General features: G+C 38.5%; 2 protein-coding genes across 2 annotated transcripts; one reads left to right on the forward strand and one right to left on the reverse strand.

Annotated features, from left to right (window-relative positions):
* The first annotated feature begins 5,164 nt into the window (after positions 1 to 5,164).
* LOC126383814 (prostate stem cell antigen-like) lies at positions 5,165 to 12,309 on the forward strand. The gene is made up of 3 exons (XM_050034515.1): positions 5,165 to 6,385; positions 7,068 to 7,187; positions 10,858 to 12,309. The coding sequence occupies exons 1-3, from the start codon at positions 6,334 to 6,336 to the stop codon at positions 11,067 to 11,069; spliced, it is 384 nt and encodes a 127-aa protein (XP_049890472.1). The 5' UTR covers positions 5,165 to 6,333; the 3' UTR covers positions 11,070 to 12,309.
* A 1,545-nt stretch (positions 12,310 to 13,854) lies between these two features.
* Positions 13,855 to 21,103, reverse strand: clic1 (chloride intracellular channel 1). The gene is made up of 7 exons (XM_050034564.1): positions 20,962 to 21,103; positions 20,648 to 20,713; positions 18,179 to 18,288; positions 17,721 to 17,846; positions 16,619 to 16,725; positions 15,953 to 16,134; positions 13,855 to 15,817 (listed from the first exon to the last, which is right to left on the reverse strand). The coding sequence occupies exons 2-7, from the start codon at positions 20,687 to 20,689 to the stop codon at positions 15,656 to 15,658; spliced, it is 729 nt and encodes a 242-aa protein (XP_049890521.1). The 5' UTR covers positions 20,690 to 20,713; positions 20,962 to 21,103; the 3' UTR covers positions 13,855 to 15,655.
* Between the last annotated feature and the right edge of the window lie 3,191 nt (positions 21,104 to 24,294).

Raw genomic sequence — 24,294 nt, forward strand, 5'->3', positions numbered from 1 at the left:
TTTGAACCAGTCTGAATATTACTTGTGTAAAAATGAGGCTTCAGATAATATATCAATTATAAATCATTCATTTGATCTAGCTCCGACAGAGTGGAAGATTTATGGCACCCGAAGATTTTGGCATCCGGCCACTTCATCCTGTTAAACAATACTCACAACTTGGATTAATTTTTTATGAAAAAGCCTTCTGATTCTTTTGATCTGGGGACCCTTACGGACGAAAGGAATATAAATAACTTACAGGGTAATCGGGAAAATGTGTAGCCACACCTGGCTAGTAAAAAGGACCAGGCTTTTATTTGAGACTATGCTTTTAATTGAGAATTTATGGCAATTTGAGATAGCTTTGTTTTTGCTTTATTAGTGTCTATTTTATGTTTATTTTCCTTTATTTTTGTTCAATTTCTGTCATTTTGTATGTTTTATATTTCTTTGCTCAGCCTGAGGCAGAAGCTACCTGATGAGCAAGATTTGAAAATGTGCCTTGTTGGTTTGTATCTAAAGTTCAAAAAATATTTTAAAAAAAAATCTTCCACAGGGTTGAGAAAATTACAGAACATAACTTTCTTAAACTGAATACCTGATGTAATTAAACTCAAACACATTGGTGATCACGCACAAAACAAAGCAGTCACAGACATAGGCTTAGGAAATATAAAATGTGGGGACTGTTATGCTCTTATTTTGTAAAGCCAAATCTCTTCACTTCCGGTGTTCTTTATGCATTTAAGTGAGCTCGACACGGCTCTCCCACCCTTTCATCCCAGCACCCCCCATCCCCCACTCGTCCTGTCCGGATTCAATCAGCGTTGATTTAAGTCACTACAGCTGCTGGTATTGGCTGTCAATAACTGTTAAAGGCAGTAGGTGCACACTACAGTGATCAATAACGGCCAGGACAAAATCGATAACGTTTTGTTGCTGAAATATTAATCATTATTAAAGTAGTAGCTAATTTTGAAGTCAAGAATCAAGTTCATTAACCTCTTCTTTAAGCAGATCAGAGACAGAGTTACATTTTAATATAAAGGGTAACACAAATACGCTGTGATTTTAGACATATTAGGCCCCTATATATTATTTATAGCATTGATGTTTATCAGCATTATCCTGGTTGTGACCATAGCATTAACACTGATGTCATAGGGACTGTTCTTTATTTAACAGAGGAGGGGTGTGACTTCCTCTTTTTTTTTTTTTTTTTTTTTTTTTTTACCCTCCCTGAAGCTACAAATATTTTTCTTGAGCTTCTCTGAATGACTGGCGGAAAATGCATGGCCTTCTCTCCACTGTATATTAGTTTTGGGATTTTTAAAACTCACCATTTCAGGTTTGAAAGTTTAAAGTTAAAAGTTGAATATGAAATCCTGCTGCTGAAAAAAGCCTCTGCTTTTCCCTTTTGTAGTGCATGCTGGTTAGTTTATGCAAACACGTTCGTTTTTTGGCCAAATTTTAAATGATATATATAGACTGAAGCGATTTTGAGTATTTCAAGCTTAGATGTGATTCTGTGTTTTTTTTACTGACGGTGTTCAGAGACCGTCGGAAATTTGAAAATCCAACTATAATTTCTATTTTTACAGGTCCTGGCTATAATATATGGTGAAATTTTGACAGAGAACATACCGCAACAAAAATTGGTTGTGACATAAATACAAAATACAAACATTTAAATTTGTATGCCACTCCCCTAAGCCAAAATAAAAAACATAAGTCTCTCCCCAGTGCTTAAAAACATATTTGACATGCACCCTTTTTGCACCCACCCCTCCACCCTAATAAGTAGTGAACAGCCCCTAAAGAGAACACAAAACATATGGCAGGGCCGTAACCACCTATCTAATACTGGGGGGTACCATTTTCTGAACCAACCCTCCAGGTGGGTCTGTGGGTGATTCCCCTGAGAGAAATTTTTTATAAACTTGACAGCTAAACTGTCTATTTTAGAGCATTTTGAAACAAAAAACGTTAGCATACGCCACCATACGAATAAGAGCCGCACATGAAAAGCGCACACATCTCATTTAAGCAAGCGTTAGATTGGACTCAAAAACGCACCAAATATTAAACTCTGGTCAATGTTAGCTTGGTTGTGACCTTCTAGCACTGGGGCCACAAATGCAGCTGGTTTCCATGACAATGTGACAGTTACCCGTTAAGATAACGTTAGCCATTAGGTTAACATTAACAGTAGCTTTTGGGCTGATTTTAAGGACAGTAGCTGCCAATTTGGGGGCTTACGTAAAACTAACTTGTTAATACTGTTGATAACTTCTTAATTACTTTTAAAAAATCCAATTTAAAGGTCACTTAGATTGATAAAGAGTAGTTTAATTTAACATTAGCTAGCTGACTTATCTGAAAATTCTAGCATACGTTATGCATTTGGGCCCCGCTGATGAAATCCCTACTTTTGCCACAGATGTAAACCTACTCTGACGCCCTCTCCGTGTACTGAGACGCTGAATTAATGATGGATTGGAGTATTTCTAGGAGATTTTCTGGGATTAAGGACTCCTATTTAATATTCTCCCCTTAATCCTGATGAATTGTTTATGCAAGGTCAGACACTGTATCAGCAGATACTGCCTCTATACTTGTATCTGACTTTTAAATATAGCCTAAATTTGGACTGTCTGCTATAAATCAAATACCGGTAGGTCAATATTCATCTCTCCTCTCCTGCAGTAGTCTAAATAAATGGCTGTGTTATAATCTTATCAGGTTCATGGTTGATTTATTTCACCAGGGTCCTTGTGTTCAAAGTCATCATAGATTAAGGCCTATTATGCCGTACCCACTGAGCTATCATTGTCTGCTTTTTGTCTGGGTGACATAACAAAAAATAATAATCTGCCTTTTCCTGAAATGTGGGTCAAATGATGTTGGACGCTGCTGAGGTTGTTGTATAAACACCAGACACTACAGGAAACGCTTTGTGACCTGTGAAACCAGCAGTATTGTGAATTGTGTCCGGTAATCAAACTTTTTTTTGTTAAAATTTGGCAACTGATATTTGGAGGTTTGCACAGCATTGATTTAAGCATGCATAAACAAGGTTTTGACGGGTAAAGCAGCACCATATTCCCTTCTACTGACTAGACTGAGCTACTGCAGCCAGGCATCAGCAACAGAGACAGAGATACAGAGGCAACTCAGTGACAAATAAGACAAAGAAGAAAGATGAAGTGTATTTCTGTACACAGAGAAAGAAAAGAGGCAGGAAATGTGAGGTTGATGTAGTAGTGGAGGGAAATGTGGACGGATGAGGGGGATGGAGGATGGGAGGTAGAGGGCACAGACAGGATTAAAGAACACCATCTGTCCACTGAGATCCTTCAGCCAGCACACAAAACATCCCAGTCAAATATAGCGTCAGCTGGTTTACCACACTGTCTGTAAAACAGGCTCCTCCACTCCCCTGCAATTAAAAATCTGTAAAACCTCTGTCCTCAGTGCCTCATCTATTCTAATACAGCTGGCACAAATATTCTTAGGCAGCACCTAACACTGTGTGCTGAAGTCACCCAGTGAGAAATGGAGGCAAAAACAGAATCCCTAATCTGCATTTTAATCTCACTGTCAGTTTAAGTTTTTGTAGGCCTCTTGAACATTTATTTTCATAAAACAATTTCAAAGCTTAAATATGGAAATAATGTGCTTTCCTCCAACAGTATTGAACCAATTTAAGGTTTTATTTCGCAGGATATTTGCAAATTCTTTTAGGAAGTAAAGTCAAAAGCACATGTGCGAATTAAAGGACAGATGTGCACACTTGCTTTATCAACAAACATGCTTCAGAGAGCGTGACAAGTAGATGCTTCACGCTGATGCTAATGTTTTGTCACTGCCCACTGATCATTTTGGCATACAACATATCATCCAGATTAACAAAACTAACCTTTAGTACAAGGAAATTAATTAAAATGCTTTGTAAATACAGTTTGTCTGAACCTAGCGGGCGCCTGTCAATATTTAATTTTTTTTTTTTTTCAGGTTTTTTGGCCGTGTGCTGTGTATTTAATCAACTGGTAAACAGCTTATTCAGTCTGATCCCGCTTGGCTCGCTCCATCACAAGACTGTTGTCAGCAGACCGTCCTGCACGCTGCCCTCATGTCTCCCATTACGCCCTGCAGGATAATTCAGTTAAAGTGCCTCGCTCTCCGGCTCACTGAGTCTCTGTCTCTGACATGCTGACTTTCTCGCTCTGTGTGTTTCTTTCTCCATCTTAGACGCTGACTCTTTCTCCACTCTGCTGACTTTAGTGCTGTTTGTGTTTTCTGACTTGTTAGCAGCTTCCTAGCTGCTGCCTCACACAAATACACACAACACACATCTATTGTCTTATTTCAACTCTAGTAAAGATAGTATTTATTGCAAGATCACCAAGACTGTAGACAGAATTGTATAAATACTGAGGACATGAGTACAAATTTCCCTCAGCACCAACCAAATATGAATTTATGTATAAAAACAAAAACAAAATGTCACATTTGATCTGTTCATAATGGTACAATTTCATCTCTCTACATTATGTTTAAAACAGTGTGTCCAGGTTCATTCTGGGTGATTACTTTTGTCTTTGTTTAACACCTTTATAACTTAAAAATGCATATATTTTTTCCATCATATTGTCAATTTAACAAAGTATAAAGCTGCCAGAAACCCAAAATACAAGAAAATGACAGAGCACCAAGAGAAATAATTACAAAAAAGCTAATGCTAATCTAAAAGAAATATTATTTAACAGTTGAACGTTGTAAAAATAGTTTAACTAGTACATCAGAAAAACATAAGAATTTTTATTAAGTTGTTTTTCAGCTTATATGTGTATGACACATAAATAAAGTTATGTTACTGTAAATAAAACATGCTCAGTACCCATTACTAATTCTAATGCCGATTGCTCATTTAATACTTTTTTTTGTCTCGCTCTTTCTTTTTTTTGTGTAGAAACAGTTACTTTCACAGATAGTCTTTCTGTTAACAGTCTGCATAAAGTTATTTAGTCAAACAAATATCACGATTAGTCTTATGTATAACAAAATGCCCAGAAATATCACAGATGACTGTTATGACTTCGTCATTTTCGCTTGACCTCCTTTACACAGGGTATCTACAGGTAATTACAAATTTTTCAATATAATTTATAATTTAATAAAATTTAAGACTGCTTTTTTTTGGAGAAAAAATATTTTCCTTATTCAAGCACTGCAGGTACATATAAAGTTAAGTAGTATGTGGGCCTGTGCAGAGGTAGGTTTTACGTAGGAATATGATTCTTAGAGTGAGTTAGGTTAATCTACATTACGCCGACAAGTAAGTGTTAGTATTAAGTAAAAAGACAGTATGAGGGTCAGTGGTAGGTTTACAGATTTGTAACACTACCAATGCGGACTTTCACGCAAGAGAGCTTGACTCATTTTGACTCAATGAAATTTTTTTTTGAGGCCTAATATTTCAAGTCTTTTTTTTTTTTAAAGACATTTTTTTGGGCATTTTTGCCTTTAATGGACAGGACAGGTAAGCGTGAGGGGGGAGAGAGAGAGGGGGGATGACATGCAGCAGAGAGCCACAGGCTGGATTTGAACCCAGGCTGCTGCGGCAACAGCCTTGTGCATGGGGTGCCTGCTCTACCTACTAAGCCACCGACGCCCCGTATTTCAAGTCTTTTAAGGACGTACAGACACCATAGCCTGGTAGGACCAGCATGATGTTGTGTTTCGCTCCCTGTTTCAGACGATCAGAGGGCCCCGATTAGATTTTAATTGCTGGAAAGTATTTGGGGCGGCATCAAGTCCAGAGTGACACAGAGAGCGAAACAGAATGTTGAGCTCACGTCATCAGGATGGTCTTACCAGGATACACAGACCGTGCTTTAATCACTGAGGTTAAGATGCTTTTGTTGTGAAACTTCATATGATATAAAAATGAATGAACATGAACCAAACACAAAACTTAAATCTCAATCTTAGGCTGTCTGTCAGCTGATTATAATTACCACTCCAAATCAAATTAGACGTTTAAGGAGGAGACACTGAGTGCCCAAGTAACGTGGGATTCAAGACAAGACAGAAGACAAGAAGAAGAGTGATATATGGAGGAACAAACTCAAGGGTGACCTAAGGACGCTGACAATTCAAACTACATTTGAGGAGGTGCATCTTTGCGACTTCAAAGACGAAGACAAATTTAATTTAGGAATGACACTGTGGGACGTAACGGATCAGCAGTTAGTTTGATAAGAGAGCTGTAACGTCCCACGAGAGGATTATTTGGACGTGCCTGAATAGTTAACCAAAACAATTTTAGGACTTCTTACAGGCAGCGTCATGTCTCCTTCACAACTTGGGATTGTCCTCCTGTGTTGTCTACCTTTGGCAGGTATGTAGTTCAGTTTATTAGACGAGTTAAATCATTACGTTTAAAACACAGTTTAAGTTATTGTAAAAGTGTCGTGCAACCACGACAGTCTAACTAAAGGCACTAAAGGCAAAACAGCAAAAAAAAAAAAACACCTTAAAAACGCTACCATTTAAAAAACTAAAGATTTTAAAAGGTTATCTGGTCCAGTACAGAAACTTTTGAATAAGTCTTTCTTGATATTGTAAGACTGGGCGTATTAACAACTTGTTTAGTGTGACACCAGGTATTTTTTAAAATATTTTGTTTGACATTTATAAGGACTTACTCTCGCTTATCGCACTTTTTTTTTTCCCATTTTGCAGAATGTCTTATCTGTCTGATAAATCAGCCAGCTGATATATCAGACAATATCAGCATGTCAACAACAACCTGATGTTGGAGTGTATAAAAACAGTGGTTCTATTACATAATTTGGCCCCAGACAGTACTGACAAGTTTATTTTAAACTGTAATTAACTGTAGAATGTCTTGCTCATTGGTCAAAATTCTTATATATCTGAATTTAAGGATCTCTATCAAAACTGTTTATGTTATCTGTTATTGATCGATGTATCATTATCAGATTTTTATAACTCAAATGTCAGTATTCCGTCGGGCTCACAGTAAATTTCTCAATGTGTTTGTCCATTGTTTCCTTCAGCATGTTTGCGCTGTTACACCTGTTTGTTTCCAGCCATCTCTCCTATGGACTGCTTTAAGTTTCCTCAGGAGTGTCCAGCTGGACAGCGCTGCCTGTCCAGTACTGCAACTGGGAGACGGGGTGAGATCCAGATCTGTGTGTGCGCTTGTGTGTTTACTTCTTTGTCTGTAGATGAGATTATTTTCTGAGAATCTAGGGCAGGATGGTCACAAATTGTCAGACAAAGCCTCATTGTACAAACACTGTCTGGGATCAGATTGGAGAAAAGTGCAGTCTGTTTGAGACAGTTCTGTTTTGGCTTTGTGATCCAGCCCACTGGATTTAAACAGAAACAGCGGCTATTAAGTTACAGTGCTGACTATAATCTTTAATCTAAAGTTACAATCTTGAATCTCTGTTTGGCGGCACCTATAAAAATAAGCGGTAACTGCAGGTGTGTATTTAGATCTCACTTCCCAGAGATCCAAACCAGCATCTTCTGATATCAGTCAGCAATAGACACTGTCTAATCTCAATGTTAGCCATACCTCCCAACTTTGAGAAGTACAAAATTGGGAGGATTTTGAAGTTCAAAGTTGAGGCCAAAGGTGTGGAGCCATGTTAGGGTCCTTCCCCCCAAAAACTTGAGTTTCAGAGACTGTTTCCTGCATTTTGGTGACTTTTAAAGAACGAAAATAACAAAATAACAAATACACTGCATCTGGTTTAGTTTTTAGTACAAAAAGAAGGAGGCAGGCCAGGCATATACTTGGCCTGTGCCAGGGACCCACAGCCAGCTGTCCTCCCTGGCCCACACACCCCTGGTTACTTGATGCCTAAGCAATGTGGAACAGGAGGCTCATGGTCTCTGGCAAACAGCTGGGTACCCCGCCATGGTGGAGGAAGGCAAGCTGGGTCTCCCTGAACCCCTGAGGCAACCCTCAAACCCCCGCTAGAGTGTCAGTCTCAGCACAGAGCCAAGGTGTCCTTCTGCAGCCTTGCGCAATTCATGCAGGTCCAACAGGTGCCCCTCTCTGACCCTATAGAGGGTTGGAGAAGTAAAGAGAGAAGCGGTGCCAACGAGGAGTAAACAGTACACCTTTAGAGTCGTAAGGCTTACACATGCTGTACAGTTCAACATTAAGGTTGTGAAAAGAAAAAAGGTGTGAAAATGTGTCATAAAGCAGGAGAAATACGGGATAATTGTGATGCTGAGAGGAAACTGGGAGAGGGCAGTGAAAAACAGGAGGCTTGGCAAGTACAATGTTAGCAGAGACCAGAAAATACAGTACACAGCTTCACATACAAATGAGCTGAAGAGCGAGTCTGTTGCGTCAGCTCCACTGCCGGGTGACAGAAAACACGTGACTAAATGTGTGCCACTTGTGTTTTTTTCTGGGAATGTCGCCACTGACAGATAGATAGTGATTTAACCAACATTTATTATTTAAATGAAAGTCTTCGAGATTATTACTTTAAAGGAGCAGTGTGCAAAATTTAGGCTGATTTAGTGGCATCTAGTGGTGAGGAATGCAGATTGCAACCAGCTGAAACTTCTCCCAGTTAGAATTCCTTCAGTGTTCATTGTTCAGGAGGTTTGAATTATCTGTAGAGGTCTCTTCCTCTGTGAAATAAATGGACCAGGTGATTAAAACCAGTAAAAACACTATAAAGCAGTTTAACATAAAAAAAAATAAATAAATAAAAAAAAATAAAAAATCAGTGTTTCTCCAACTCTGTTCAGCATAGCGTAAACAGGCAGCTAGCCCCACACCTACTAATATATGCTCACCTCTCTGATAACTTAAGATCCAGATGTTAAGGAAGTTTTTACCAGGTGCTGAATTACCCACAGATGTCTCTTCCTTTCTGAAACAAACAGACATGGTGATTTAAACAGGTAGAAACACTGAAAAAAAAGTTTCATGTTAAAAAAATCTGCATTTTTCCCAAGCTGCTTGTCGCCAAGGGACTTATAACTATTGTGGCTGATGCAAAAATGCAAAATGGCCTTATGTAGAGCCAGTGTTTGGTTTGTCTACTGTAGAAACATGGCAGTGCAACATGGCAATCTCCATAAATGAGGACCTGCTCCCTATCTATATATAAACAGCTCATTCTAAGGTAAAGATATCACAACGATTCTTATTTCAGGTGATTATACACTAAAGAAAACATACTCATTATATTATATTCCATTTCTGCCAATATATCCCCCTGAATCCTACACACTGAACTTATTTAAGGCTGTTTATAACCACATTCAAAGAACTGTGTAGAAACTGTAGTCCTTTTTGTAACTACAATTCCTACACAGCTCACCTATGGGAGGCCAAATGCTCTTAAAGCTGCATTAAATCTCATATTCACTGTTTTAGTTTGAATCCTGTGTACTGAGCAACTTCTGAGAGGCAGATTTGTTGCTGGAAAAAAAACAGAAAACTCTCCAATATAGAACAAAGACTAATGTAAGAATAACTGGTTTAAGTTAGTTATTCAGATAACGTAGTAAACCGTCTTCTTTTAGGGCCAAAACCATTAAAAACATGTCACTGTCAAAATATTTACAGACTTATCTCTGTGTTGCTGCCATGGATACTGGAAAACTGCGATTAGTTTAAGGACCTTTTCTCAAGCCTGATCCTATCTCGACTCCACAAGTGTAAAAACAAAACGAGACAAAGAGTGACTCAGTGAATCAGATCTCAGCACCATTTCTCATCGGGCTGGTTGTCAGCTCACTAATGCCTGTGATGCCAACAAATTATATCTAAAAATAGCTCTCCAGGCTCTGTGGGTGGAGCGATACGTTCACTGTGTCTCATCAGAGGCTAAAGTCCCCTTTTTTAACATGCACCTTTAACCCATAAATGCTCAGACAGATTTAAATTTCAGTGGTATGTAGGGAAAAGATCCGATGTTACCCAACCTTTGGGGTAGGATATGGTAAATGACTGAGATAAAAAGCAGCCAAAACACACTCACTTTTTTTTTAAGGTTATTTTGTCATCAGCATCAATATCGTAACATACTGAGAGTGGGTCTTCAGTGAGAGGAGAATCAAGCAGTAGGACTTTTTATGCCAAATGGAAAATTTATGGCTTTTGTATGGAAGGAAAAAAGATGTAAATCATAAAAACAACTACTGTAAATACCTCATTTAAATTAAATCACTACTGGTGTTAAAATTGAAATAACACCAAAATAAATAACAAAAAAAAGACTAAAAAATACCATTAAAGTTTCAAATACTCCAATAAATATATTCCACTGCTCACATAATAAAAAAAACTATTTGAATTCAATCACTTATAGAATGGACTGACGATATGCAGACACAAATATTCAGGGTAGAAAATGAAATCAGTCGGTCATATAAAGGGTGACTGAAAACTGTAGACAGCTGAGTTTTATATACTAATTCTTAAATTTTATAGTATAGTTGGTATTTAGTAAGTAATTTATCAAGTATATTTTGTAAATTTGGGGAATTTTAAAACTTAAAATTGCCCTCCAGAAAATACTGTGAATTCTGTGGTATTTTCATTTGTGGTTACATGGGTGGTGGTTAAATTTAAAAAATTAAGTACTTATCTGATTATAAGACATTTGTAATTTTATTATAACTAGTCTGCTTTTGCAGTAACAAAGCTGTGAACTGCTTTTCCAGAGGGGAAAAAAAAACATACATCTAGGCCAATTCAGTAGGTATTCAGCTGCTTTCAAAATTCTAATCATCATGGCCTCTCTCTGAGCCTCCACAGCTTTGTTTGATCAGTGTACCAGAATAAACTCGTTTACTTTCTCGCAGGCGCTCTACAAGTGACGATGTACGAGAAGAGCTGTGCCGTACCGTCCCAGTGTGGTGTGAGTGGACAGAAATACGCCTCAGGGCTCTACTTCAATTACACCAACATCTGCTGTGACACAGACCTGTGTAACGGGGCCGGGTCCTTTGCTGCCCTCAGCTGGGGAGGAGCAGCTCTCTGCCTGCTGCCTGCGCTCTCTCTGCTGCTGGCCTGAACAGCAGAGGTGGTGGGGGGGGGCGGAGGTTTGGATGGGTTTCAGAGGTTAAAATCAGATTTTTTTCTACCCATAGTATCTACGTATCTCCTTAAAAATAACAAAAATAAATCAATGACTAAACATATAAAAATAAATAGTTGACAGCTGTGTGACGTGATGTACAAAAACAATCTGTAAATACTAAAATACACTGTCAGTAAAATAAGAAACCAGTACCAAAATATACAATATTGACAAAAATTCTCACCTCAAGGTCCACTGAGTGGCTGTTCTGGAGCTTTCAATCATGTATCTACTCAGTTTTGTGTTTCAGTCACATTTAAAAAGACTTCTGGGCCCTTTGATGACTTCTGTTCCATTAAAAAGTTGGTTTATAGTTCATTCTTGACTTTGGAAACAGCAACTCACAAAACAATCTCACCTCGAGGTCCTTTTAGTTGCTGCTCTAGAGCTTTTAGTCATAAAGCATGATCTTCTTCAACAAATTGATACCTGTTGAAGACTGGTCAGCAAAGTTATTACAGGTAACTAAGACTAAAGTAAAAACTACAACTAGATGTGAAAAACATTTTATCGAACTGAAACAAAAATAAAAAAAATTATATTGAACTTATATTGAAACTATTTCCAACAACAAAATATAAACTGAAACAAGAAAACTCACTCTGGAAACTAAAAATACAAAATTATAATAACACTGCTTCTCTGCCCATGTTGTTTTGAAAGTTTAAGTTCAAGTGGTAATTTCTGATACAATTAGGAAACAGAAGATTTACAGGTGAAGATCATGTATGACAGAAAGCTCCAGAACAGCTACGAAATTGAAGTGACACCAGTTTGTCAACTTCTGTCTCCAAAATCAGTAATGAACTTTGAATTTTTACACCAACATGGACAAGAAGTCCTTAAAAATCAGATATACAGTATAAACATCCACATCTGAATGTCGAATGAGTGAAAGCTCCAGAAGAGATACTAAATGGACCTTGAGCTGTGAATGTTTTGTTAACAGCTTTGAAACCAGAATACATCGTTTTGTTTTAGCTATGTATTAGTGTATCTGGGAATGACATTATGACGACCCAGTGATGAAACTAATAAACTTTAATACACTACACCTTTTTTCTGCACTAACGTGTATTTGCTGTGAATGTAAATGTATTATTTTTTAATCAATTCTGCTTTCAATCATCAAATAAAACATTTTGTTGTTTGCATGTTTTTGTACACCTTCCTCTTTACCATCTCCACATTGTTAATGCTCATAATAATAAAAAAAGTAAAAAAGTCAATAAAAACACATCTGTCAATGACTGATTTATTATCAAGATATTCTTTTATTGGCATATTAATAAATGTGTCTTTGTAGGGGCTTTTAAGTACAAAATACATTTCAGTTGTGCCATTAGTTTGATTGTCTTCATTGTTTCTTATTTAAATCTACTGGTTTAGTGTCCACACCACTGTTTGTTCTGATACTGTGGACTCTTAAGTGCAACTACTTTTGACTAGAAGTGTAGAGGAATGCACAGGGGTAGAAAACAAAGTCAAAAGCACAATATGGGGCATAAAAGAAAATACATGATCAAAAAAATAAAAACAGTGAAGTGAAAATCAAACTAATCAAAGTTACATTTTTAATTAATATATCAAGTTAAATGGTCCCTGAAATCAAGTCCGACAGTAAGAGGTGAAAACACTCTTCCACACGAAATACTAAAATACATGAGTGCTGAAAGTATTCAGACACGATCCCTTTAAACGCTGGTCCATTTTTAGAAACAATTCAGTCAATATAAAACATACAGTATAATCTCTGTGATCAACAACTCATGGAAGGATTTAACCTGTGTGATTGAAATCATGTAGAAAAACTGTGCTCACACTGTACGAACGAGATTGTCTTTTCAATCGGCTTAAATTGCACTTAGTTTTTTTTTTTCCTTGTAAGAGCTTCACCCTGATCTGAGAGACATGACACACACTCTCAACAAACCTACTGTAAAAACAAAGTCTTAATTACAAACAGCCTTAATGAAACACAAATTTGCATAGTTGCAGTGAAGTTAATAAAGCCGTCTACACAAGCCGCAGCTACAGTCGGACAAGGCGTGTTGTTAATAGTTCCAGTTCTTCCCAGCGGTTCAATTTCAAGTCACTTTTACAGGAATTATATCAGACTAACAAACTTAACAAGAGTGAATTGATTCTGCTGGCGACATGTGGCAGTAAGGTGACGGCCTGCAATCACTCAGTATACAAGGTTTTTAATTTAAGGATAAATCTGGTGATGTTAAACATTTTTAAATTGTCAATAAATCCCATGAAAAGACTAAAACTAAAACACCATCCTTCTGCTGTATTGAAGAGCCAGTAACAGCAGATGTGTATTAATCCACGTCTGAAAATAGTCCCAAACAAATACACTATTTACTCCAGTTTGAGTGATTTTTGCAAAAAAATACAGTTCCCTACAGTGTTGGGAAACTACTTTGCATTTTTTAAAGAATAAAATTATGTATTTGTGACCCATTTTTAAAGATTTACATCTTCAGCAGGACTGAATGGATTTGAGGCTGAGGATAAGAAATTTTGAACCATACTCTCCAACCATCCCATTTTATCCAGGAGACTCTTTTCTCTGCCGGTTTTTCTCTCAAGGTCAAAATTCTCCCAGATTTCTCCCAATTTCTGATTTTTTTTTTTTTTTTTTTACACCTTTTTGTCTCTCTCTCTCTCTCTTTTTTTAAAAAAAAAAATTATTACAGCCGGTTCCCTCCCCAAAAAATTATTACAGCCGGTTCCCTCCCCATTGACACGTGATAGTCGGCCATGGGGCCGTCATGAGTCAGGCGCAGTTGCTGATGGACATCTTGTCTCCTTGCTGACTGTATTACATACACCTAAGTCAGGTGGGGCGCTCTACCAGGGGTTTGAGAGTTGGCCCATGGGTTGGGGGCACCCGGCTTACCCTGCTCTGCTGCGGCGGGTTAACCAGCTGTCTTCCAGAGACCATAAGCCGTATTCAACCTTGCTTAGGCATTGCTCTCTCCCTGTTTCTTCCCAGGGCAACAATTCTGCCCTGTTTCTCCCAATTTATGACAAACTTTCACACCTTTTGTTTCTTTTCTGGCACTGGCACTGGCACTGTACAGTGTGTGCAAGCCCTGTGACTCTGACAGTTTACTGTTTCCTCCCCACTGGTGCTTCCCTGTCGCTCCCTCTTTCACCCAGGGCTAGAGAGGGCATGCATAAATCTAAAGAGATGCTCTAGCGGGAGGTTTGAGGGGTGCCTCGGGGGTTGGTCTTTTCATGGGAGTGCAATTTTCTTTTTAAAGATTCTGCATGTTTACATTAACTTCCCCATGTGACAGAACAGGCCTTGTGCCCCGAGCTACCAGAAGTTGCAGGACAAGTGCTTCCAGTGCAGCACTTTAGCAGTTAAAACCAGCTCTTACATCTTCATCCACAGTATCAATACAATCTGTAATTTGACACTAAAAAGGATCCTTCATACATGACAGGCAAAACAAAATAAATGCTTGGCAAAAGGCCCCGACAGCGGATCACAAACAAGCTCGGTAATCTTGAATAATCCTTTGCGCCTGCTGTGGGAGCGCAGAAAGGGGAAGCCCGAGTCTATTGAAACAGTTTCCTGTCAGTGTAACTGTTTTCAGCTCTGCCTCCTTATAGCGAGACCCGGTATGCAGGCCCCGAGGAAAAGCACCCCACTTCCTCTCTGAGGTGTAGAATAAGAAACTGTTTATAAAAAAATATTTGCACTCCTAAACTGTCAAAGGCCTTGCTCCCTCAGTAACAAAATATTAAAGTCAATGTGAAGCATCTGTAACTACAAACCGCAAAAGACACTTTGGCAGGTGAGCTGGCGCTGGTATGCATGTTTGTCACCTATAAAAAACCCACTTCCTTAATACCAAGACTGAATATAAGAATTTTATCAGCTTGTGTGAGGCTTGCAAGGTATTAGTGAAAGTTTGATCTGGTTGGCAGCTTTGAATCTGTTAAATTCTCCATAAAAACATACAAAGATATATTGTAGAAAACATAATCGAGAAGGGAACAAGAAACAACTTTACAGTGTGCATCTACTGATGGTGAAACTGTACACAAGCAAGGCTGTAGTTTTAAGTGTGTGAACATGTACAGTGTGTGTGTGTGTGTGTGTGTGTGTGTGTGAGTCTGCGAGTAACACAATCAATCATTTCTACAGAGGCGAACATCCGGGTAAAATAAATTTAGCCATGGCTGACTTTTTTGGTGCATGTGCGGGGTTTCCCACACATTCATTTATTTGTGGCGGGCCGTCACGATTGAAATATCTGCCACCACGTTCTGATTTTCTATTTTTGGAGCTGGACCGTTCATTAGGAGCACTTTAGGAATATATATATATAGCTCTCATCCATCGATCTGATCAAATGACAACTGATCAGAAAGTTGAAAAAAATTACCATATAGATGCAATTAAATCCTCTTAAAAACAGATCGATCAAGTTGCTTGCAGAGTGTATGTGCGGGTGAGTAAATGTGTGTTTTCATGACTTGTGCATCCTGCTGTGCTCCTACTTGAGAGCTTTAGCTACAGAGGAGTAGGCGATGTGGACCTCATTGTCGATCGGGCAGGTGGAGGAAAACTCCTCCCTTGCGTACGCTGCGTTCAGGTACCTCCAGAGGTTTGTCAGAGACTGAGGGATGCTGAAGTTTCGGTATTTTAAACACACCACCTGCAGAGAGGGAAAGAGAAAGACACGATTAAAAAAACCCACGCTGGACTCAAGTCTTCAGTGTCAGACCAAAAACATTATAATCTATTCATCCCCGGCCCCCCCCATGCAGCACAGATTAAAGCAGGAGATTACCTTCACGATGTGGAGCTTAGGCAGCAAGTTGCAGTCAGCCAGAGTAAGCTCCTGGCCGTCCAGGAAGGGGCGGGACGAGGAAGTGACGTCATCGGCGCTATTCTCGTCGATCTCATCAGGAAGTGGAGAGCCAAGGTAGTCGTCCAGCTTCTTCAGAGCCTTCAGCAGGCCTTTCTCTAGATCTGGGCACAAGCAGAAAACACTCAAATACAGTGTGTGATCAAAGCTGAAGAGATGTTGAGAGAGTTTGTTTTTCTAAAAAGGAAAGCTGATTTCAGACTGATGCAATTATATAATATTTATATAAAAATTATATATATAAAAATTATATAATTTTTCATTTCTTTAAATGGCTGAAATGAGTGAGTGAATTTTTTTTTTTTTAAATAAGTGAGTAGGTAGAATAAGCACACAGTTTTCACACAACAGTGACATTTCCAGTGATATCACCCAACACAGATTGGCTAAACACAGAGAGCAGCAGGTGACCTGTTTGCACTGAGGCAAAAAAGCTCAGACCATAATGTTATTAGCTCACACGCTCCCTGCTGGTTTTCTATCCATCAGATAAAGACAGAAGGAGTTCACCACCAAATCTGGATGAAGTTTTTTCTGTTATAAAAACTCACATTATACTTCTGATTTTGAAGTATCAGATCTACTTACTTTCATTGGTCTGAGGGTTTGAGTTCTTGACGTAGGCGGAGAATTTAGAGAAAACATCCATGCCAGCTGTGTTGGATTCTGGGTTACGAGCGGCCAGACGGGGATACCTAAACACACAGGGAGATCGATGATGACATTACAAACAAAAAACAATCACATGAATGAATTGTGCATTAAATGTGAAAAGCTTGGACCAAGAAGATTCAAACAGAATCACTCAAAAAGGACAATAAGTCAAGACAGTAGGCAAACAAAACAACTGGGGCTACAACCAATGAATAATTTAGCTCAATCCATTCATTGACTACATTTACATGCATCCTAATATTCCACTATTATTCTGAATATGACACAGGTCACGTTAACAACATATTCTCTTTGGATATTTCGAATTTGGCCTTTTTCCAAATTCAGCATGTTCCGATTAAGACATATGGGACATGCTGGTATTATTCAGGTTTTAGGACCATTCTCTGGACGTGTATACAGCGCACTCAGAATATGTGCCTGGATTGGAGTTTTACCACAGTTTGTGTTTACGGTCAGTTCTGTGTGTTGTCATGGATACACAAACCAACTCGCCAATAGTTTGTAAGGCTGTGGGGTAGAGATGTACGCCAACAAGAAAAGCCCACATTCTGGTCGGAAGGAGAAACACACCTACTTTTAAATGTTATAAAAGACCTGAATATCAACAGTTTTTTTTTTTTTATGTGTGCAGATATCGCAACACCAACCTTTTCAAGAAGGTGTGTGATGGGATGAAAGAGGAGGGCTGAGTTAGTTTAACTGAACAAGTCCACTTATTTTGAGGCAAAGAAGCAAAATGGCATAAGCTGCCCCAGTCATTCCACTTTTCCATTTTTTTACGTGATAGATGACATGTTAGGTCACGTTAATTGGGGTATTCACAGCTGCACGTGAGCACCAGTATTAGAAGAATATTTAAATTCATTAGACATGTAAACAGCTTAGTGGGAATATCGTCTTTTTTGGACTGAGGGCAAAAACCAGAATGTTTAAATTTCTTAAAGCGCAAGAAGACATTGTCACGTTTGAAAAACGTAATTGGATTTGTAAAACAGATGTACGGTTTGATTACTTCGGAGGGCAGAGATTTTCCTCCAGGAACTCCTCAATCTTGTTGGTGTCCGTTTTCACCTCGCTGCCGTACAACAGGAAGGGAGGCTGGGCACCCGGGGCCAGATCCTTCAAGATGTCTGGCTTCCTAAGAGGAGGATGGAAATAGAGAGAGTCAGACATCCAGCAGAAGACACAGACGGTTAAACAGCAGCGGAGAGAGATGGAAAAAACAGGAGAAAGGAAAACATATGAAACCACAGGAAGTTACTCATGTTTCAAGACTTCACAGCTTCGACTAAAATCATAGCTAGGGTAGCTTTAAATCTTTTAACACTCAATATCTGAATGAAATGCCTCCTCATTTCCTCTGGGAGCATTAAAGCAGAATGCGTAACCTCCTCTGTTGTGCCAATAGAAACCTGCAGCACACACACACACACACACACACACACACACACACGTAAGTCCAGTGTTCACCTCTTCATGTCCACTGTGGTGACGTCGAAGGTGACTCCTTTCAGCCACAGCACCATGAAGAGACGCTGGGAGAACGGACAGTTGCCGATGCTCTGGCCATCACTCCCCGCCTGGGACACAGAAACAGGGAAAATATGAACTGTTTTTATATTATTTCATGTTTTGTTTTTTTATTTATTTTATATCAGGATGTTTGTATTTGCTGAATTTAAAACAAAGCATTGACAAAAACAACTTGAGCTGACCATATAATTGATAAAATAAACATCAGAAAATTCACTGGCAATATTTTAATTATCGATTAATTGCTTGAAGAATTTTTCGAGCAAGGATGAAAAAAGTGCTCTGGCCCCAATGTGAATATGTCTTGCTTTTCTTTGTCTCATATGATAGCAGGGCTGCTACTCACAATAACCGAACAATCTTACAAATATTCTTTCCATTTATCGATTTATTGTTTGGTTAATAAATGTCAGAAAATAGTAAAATAAAATAAAAAATAAAATAAAATAAATTAAATTACAGTTTCCTAGAGCCCAACATGTAGTCTCTCATTTTGTCTTAGCAACAGTCTAAAACACAAATATTATCAGTTACTATCATATAAGATAAAGAAAAGTACGAAAACGTGTGATTGCAACACTGGATCGATGTAATGTTTGTAACTTTTAGTTGAAAAATGACTTCAATGGTTAATTGATTGTCAAAATAGTTGCCGGATAATTTTCTGACTATCAACCAACTCATCAACTGACTAATCTTTTCAGCTTAAAGTAAGAGCAAAATTAAATATCTTACATTTTGTAGACCAAATGATTACAGCTGAAACATTCAGGCAATAGACAGATTAGTCTGGAACTACTTTAATAACTTTTAATGCATCAGAAATCTGGACAAATACTCCAAGAAAACTGCAGGTCAGCTTCAGCTCTAAGTTCTTTTAAATCAAGACCGAGGACTTTTCTTCCTGACGCTACCATTTATTAAATCAAATAATTATCCACTCCTCACACTGACTGTACTGTAACTTTTATTCATGTGTATTTTTACCTCTCTACTTCTATTTTAGCTTGTGCTTATTTTATATTCTCTGTCGCTTTAATACCTTTTATAATGTGGTTTTTTTTTGGCACTTTGTCTCAATGTTTTGGTGTTTTATGTAGAGCACGCTGAATTGCCTTGCTGCTGAAATGTGCTTTATAAATACACTTTGATTAGCCTTATTAATCGATTAATCATTTTTCAAGCAAGCATGCGCTGGTTCCATCTTGTCAAACATGCAGAACTGCTGCTTTTCTTTGTTTTATACCATTAGGAATGGAGTATCTTTGGTTTTGAATTGCTGGTTTTAAGAAAATTAAGCAATATAAAAACATCACACTGGACATTTTGCAACGTTTTCTGACTATTTCATGGACCAAAGATTAATACATTAAAGGAGAAAGTAGAAAGAAGACTGACGATGAAAATAATGTACTGCTGCTCCCTTAGATAAGGTAAGATAAGATATTATTAGTCCTACATCGCAGCTCAAAAGTCAGAAGCAAGAGAAAACAGAAAAAAGTGATCTGAGTGCTAAAATGGATAAAATAAGACAAAAATAGAATAGATTAAATAAAAATAAAATATAAAATCTAGACTGTGTTTTTAATTTTAGAAGCAACATAATTCATTCTTGTATTCACGCAGAGCTTGTCGGCTGCTCAGGAAATGATCATACAGCTTTAAAATGCTCCTTGTGTGGCTGCAGGAAGCCATATTTCATGTTCAGCCATTCTATATCCCATTAAGAGTTTGTGCTGTGGCCTGAGCAGCAAACAGTATTCACTTGCTATAGCAAAAACAGGAAACCGCTTACTTTCTGGTACCAATGCAAAAGTACACCTACATATTCTGTTAATATCAAGTGTCAGTGAGGAGGCTGAATTGAAACCAGCATTTAGAGAAGTTACAACAGCATCTTTCACCCCTGAAGGAAAAAAAAGCAGAGGGTGGTGCACATGTTCACATGTTCATACAGAGGAATCATTATTTGAACTTGTGTGAGACCATGAGGGGAGGCCATATTTGTAGTATTGGAGCATGTTTTTGGGCTCAAAGGAAATGGGATTAACCTGCCTGCCATACTAAATATAGATTAAAGTCGGCTGCCCATTCAGTTAACGTGCATTTAATAAGATTAGCCTTACTGTCATATATAAGCCCGGGTGAGTCAGCAGCTAGGTGGTCTATCTGACATGAATATTATAGCACTGTAATGTGATTTAACGCACAAGGTGACTTTATATCCCTCAAATACGGGCGGTGAGAGATATGTTATCAGCTTTTAATAACAATACAGTGAGAATGCTGATGAAACGATAAGATAAGACACTTCAAAACACTCCGTATCTGCAGCAAATTAATGTCACATAACGTCGCCGTGTCGACACTCTCTGGGTTTTTTGGGGTCACCATTCACTCTCTTACCTTCACGAAAAGTTCAACTTTGGGCTGATTGGCGTCGCTCATCTTCACCTGCTGATGCACGAGACCCTTTTTAACAAACAAGGAAACACACATGAAGAAGTTGTAAAAGTAAAGATGAAGGAAGTTACATTTCCTAAAACGAAAACGAGCTCGAAACTCGGGCAGCCAAGCCCATCTTCCGCTACAAACCCCAGTCAGTAAAAGACAAGTTTAACACTGTAGCAGATACACGAGCCCCGTGAACGCCACACAAAGACAACTTCAGCTTCCTAAAAGCTCCAAGTATCAAAAAGTGTCTTATTTGGAGTCGCTACCTCAAAGTCTTTAAAGTTGTCGCTGTCGCTTGTAGCTGCCTGCTGGTCGTTTCCCCTCCCAGTTCTGCTGCCTCTCTCTCAGTCGGCTGCAGCGACACACTCATCATCATCATCATCATCATCATCGCAGCTCCACCATTTCCTGCTGGTGCATGATGGGCTGAGCTTTCAGCAAATAAAGAGGCGTTCAAGACCGACAGTGACTGAGAGCGCGGAGAGGCTTTGAAGTCAGAGAGGAAAAAGAGGGTTGAGGAGGAAAGGGTTTGAGCTGAAAGTTGTTTTCATCTTAAAGACTAAAAAGTTCAAAATGTGGGTATATAATGAAGCCTAATGGGAACCAGACACGCGCAGGATATAAGAGGTTTTATAGAAAAGCCATGCTGTCAGTGCTGTCAGTAGGAAGAGGCTTATGAAATACATACAGGGCGTGGACACAAAAATAGGAACACCTGTAGCTTACATTTTAAAGGTGCAGAGTTTAGTATTTAGGGCCTGTAGGCTATTTTTAATGATCAGAGTAGGGGGGTAGCTGAGGTGTGACGTCATATTTTTTATGCCTTTGTGCCAGTATAAGGCATAAAAATAAAAAAGTATATCTCAAGAATGAGGGAATTCCTTCAAATTTGGCACAAACATCCACTTTGAGTCGAGGAGGAACCGATTAGATTTTGGTGGTCAAGGCTCAAAGGTCACCATGATATTTCATCCATCTCATTCTTGGGACCACTATGTCTAAAGAACACCTTGAGGGAATTTCTTAAAATTTGGCACAGACATCCACTTTGAGTTGAGGGTGAACTGATTAGAGTTTGTTGGTCAGACATCAAAGGTTAAGGTCACTGTGACCTCGTCCATTGCATTCTCATGTATACGGTATCTCAAGAACAACTTGAGGAAATTTCTTCAAATTTGGCACAAACATCCACTTTGAGTCAAGGATTAACTGATTAGATTTTGGTGGTCAAAGGTCAAGGTCACCATGATCTTGTGTCCATCTCATTCTCAGGAACACAATATCTTAAGAACACCTTGAGGGAATTTCTTCAAATCTGGCACAAACATCCACTTTGAGTCAAGGATGAACTAATTCCATTTTGGTGGTCAAGAGTCAGACGTCAACATGATCTTGTGTCCATCTCATTCTCAGGGACACAATATCTCAGGAACACAATACCTCAAGAACACCTTGAGGGAATTTCTTCAAGTTCGGGGGTCAAACACCAAAGGTTAAGGTCACTGTGACCTTGTCCATTGCATTCTCATGAGTGCAGTATCTCAAGAACACCTTGAGGGAATTTCTTCAGATTTGGCACAAACATCTACTTGGACTTAAGGATTTTTTCCAAATTTGGTGCAAATGTTCACTTGGGCTCACGAATGTACTGATTCAAAGGTCAAAGGCCAAGGTCACTGTGACCTCATAAAATATGTTTTTGGTTGTAACTCAGGAGGTCATATGCTAATTATGACACAATTTCACACAAATGTCTAATAGAATAAAATTATGAATGCTGGTATTTCATATCCAAAAGGTCACAGCTCAATTTCACTGCTCTGTAAAAACATTTTTCTGGCCATTATTCAACATCATAACTCAGGAACAGAAGAGGAGACATTTGGTGACACTAATCTTCAGTGCTCATCTTGAAACTGTACTAATGGTAGCTATAGATCTTCTGTGTTGTCGGGGAGAGGATGTGTGTGGAGCATCCATGTCTTGCAAACATGGTTGTAAAATGTAACTGCAACTTGACAGGTTTGTGAGTGGGAAACAAGGCGGTAATTCTAGTTTTCTTATATCATGACCCTCCCCAGAACTACAAATGTCTTTACTTGAGCCTCCCTGGGTGACTGGGTAAAACATATAATTCTAAGATAACAAAAACACAACAGTTGTTATTTTCAGGTGATTATACACTATTGAAAACACAGTTATGAAAATTATACACCATTTCTGCCAATATATCCCCCCAAATCCTACACACTGGACCCTGAAAAAACAACAACTTAAAAAACATAATTTTTTAATGTTTCATGTGTTGGATGTTAAATATGAAGCAGACATAACTTATCACAAAGCGATGAGGTAGTATAGCACATGCAAACTTGGGGTATGGGACTGGATATTACATTTCACAGGTTTTATTTCAAAATGAACACCTAGAGGTCTTTCTGCCTGCAGTGTTAATGCTTCTTTATGTGTACCCTTAGTATAAGATAACTGTCTCTTACAGTAATCCTTATTGGATACTCCTGGAAACCATTATGTAAACACCATACACATACATTGTTTTAAAGTTCTGTGGCGTATGTGTTGTAGTATAGTAAAGAGCCAGTAGAGGGAGATATTGAGCTTTACTTTGCTCGCTGCTTTCAGAGTATGGACAAGACATGAAAAGCTGCACTGTCGGGTCCAGAAATCTGGAAAATCAATATTATTTGGAAAGTCCTGCCGAGTTGTCAGTCCAATGAGCTCACTGTCAAAGGCTTAATTCAGATACAGTGTGTTTACTTGTCATGGAGACCCAAACAGAGATCCATGGAGCTCCAGGGGTCCTTGAAAAACTTCCAGGGCGACAGTTTGAGGACAGTTTAATCTATTTAATTACCCCATGAGAGACAGTTTAAGAGTGTGTTTCCACTGAGAGGTTTTATTTTTCAATGTGATAAAAAACATCTCACGTGGGGATTTGTCGTCACAAATGTTTCTTCTCTGGGATTAATTAGTACATTGTATGATGGGGGGGGGACTGACGCTTGAATATTAGAAAGAGGTTCTTATTTTATAAGTAGCCTAGACATTCTTTACTAACATTATATCCCAGCTGATTCTTTTTTTCTCATTAAAGTCTGAAGCATGCCTGCTGCAGAAGCTTTAGATAATCATGTTGTGGTGTAATTGTATTCAGCCTGGTGCACTAGAGGGCACTCTTGGTTTTGTGATGATTTGCAGGTAGGGCGATGAAAACAGATCAATAGAGTTAGCATCGCCCTGGTTCCCCTGACAAAAAGCGAATGGAATTTTTCCATTGTTTTTATTATTGTAGAAAACAAGAACTGTGGCAAACAAATATGTAGGACACTTAAATATTTTGTTCAGCAAGATCATTTTCAAAAATAAGAATCACTTTATGATTTTTGAAGCCTAATTGCAATCACCAGCAGTAAAATGCTAACATTAGGCTATAAATTAACTACACCAGGGTCGCATGATTCAATGTTGCCCCTCCAGCACGGCTGTAAAACTGTTTTTGACATGAACCACCTTTTTCAAGACACATAAAAGCTTCAGATTTCACGAGTGGGGTATTTACTGACAAATCTTATATAATA

The sequence above is a fragment of the Epinephelus moara genome, chromosome 22, assembly GCF_006386435.1.
Source record: "Epinephelus moara isolate mb chromosome 22, YSFRI_EMoa_1.0, whole genome shotgun sequence".
Taxonomy (NCBI): domain Eukaryota; kingdom Metazoa; phylum Chordata; class Actinopteri; order Perciformes; family Serranidae; genus Epinephelus; species Epinephelus moara.

Bases quoted from the DNA above. Each gene is read 5' to 3' on its own strand.
- clic1 (XM_050034564.1), bottom strand. From the start codon at position 20,689: ATGAGCGACGCCAATCAGCCCAAAGTTGAACTTTTCGTGAAG. The intron at 16,726-17,720 runs GTAATCAAACCG...CTGTGTGTTTAG, and splicing joins GAAAATCTCTGCCCTCCGAA to GTATCCCCGTCTGGCCGCTC. The intron at 16,135-16,618 runs GTAAGTAGATCT...GCTTGTGCCCAG, and splicing joins AAACCCTCAGACCAATGAAA to ATCTAGAGAAAGGCCTGCTG.
- LOC126383814 (XM_050034515.1), top strand. From the start codon at position 6,334: ATGTCTCCTTCACAACTTGGGATTGTCCTCCTGTGTTGTCTACCTTTG. The intron at 6,386-7,067 runs GTATGTAGTTCA...TGTTTCCTTCAG, and splicing joins GTGTTGTCTACCTTTGGCAG to CATGTTTGCGCTGTTACACC. The intron at 7,188-10,857 runs GTGAGATCCAGA...ACTTTCTCGCAG, and splicing joins TACTGCAACTGGGAGACGGG to GCGCTCTACAAGTGACGATG.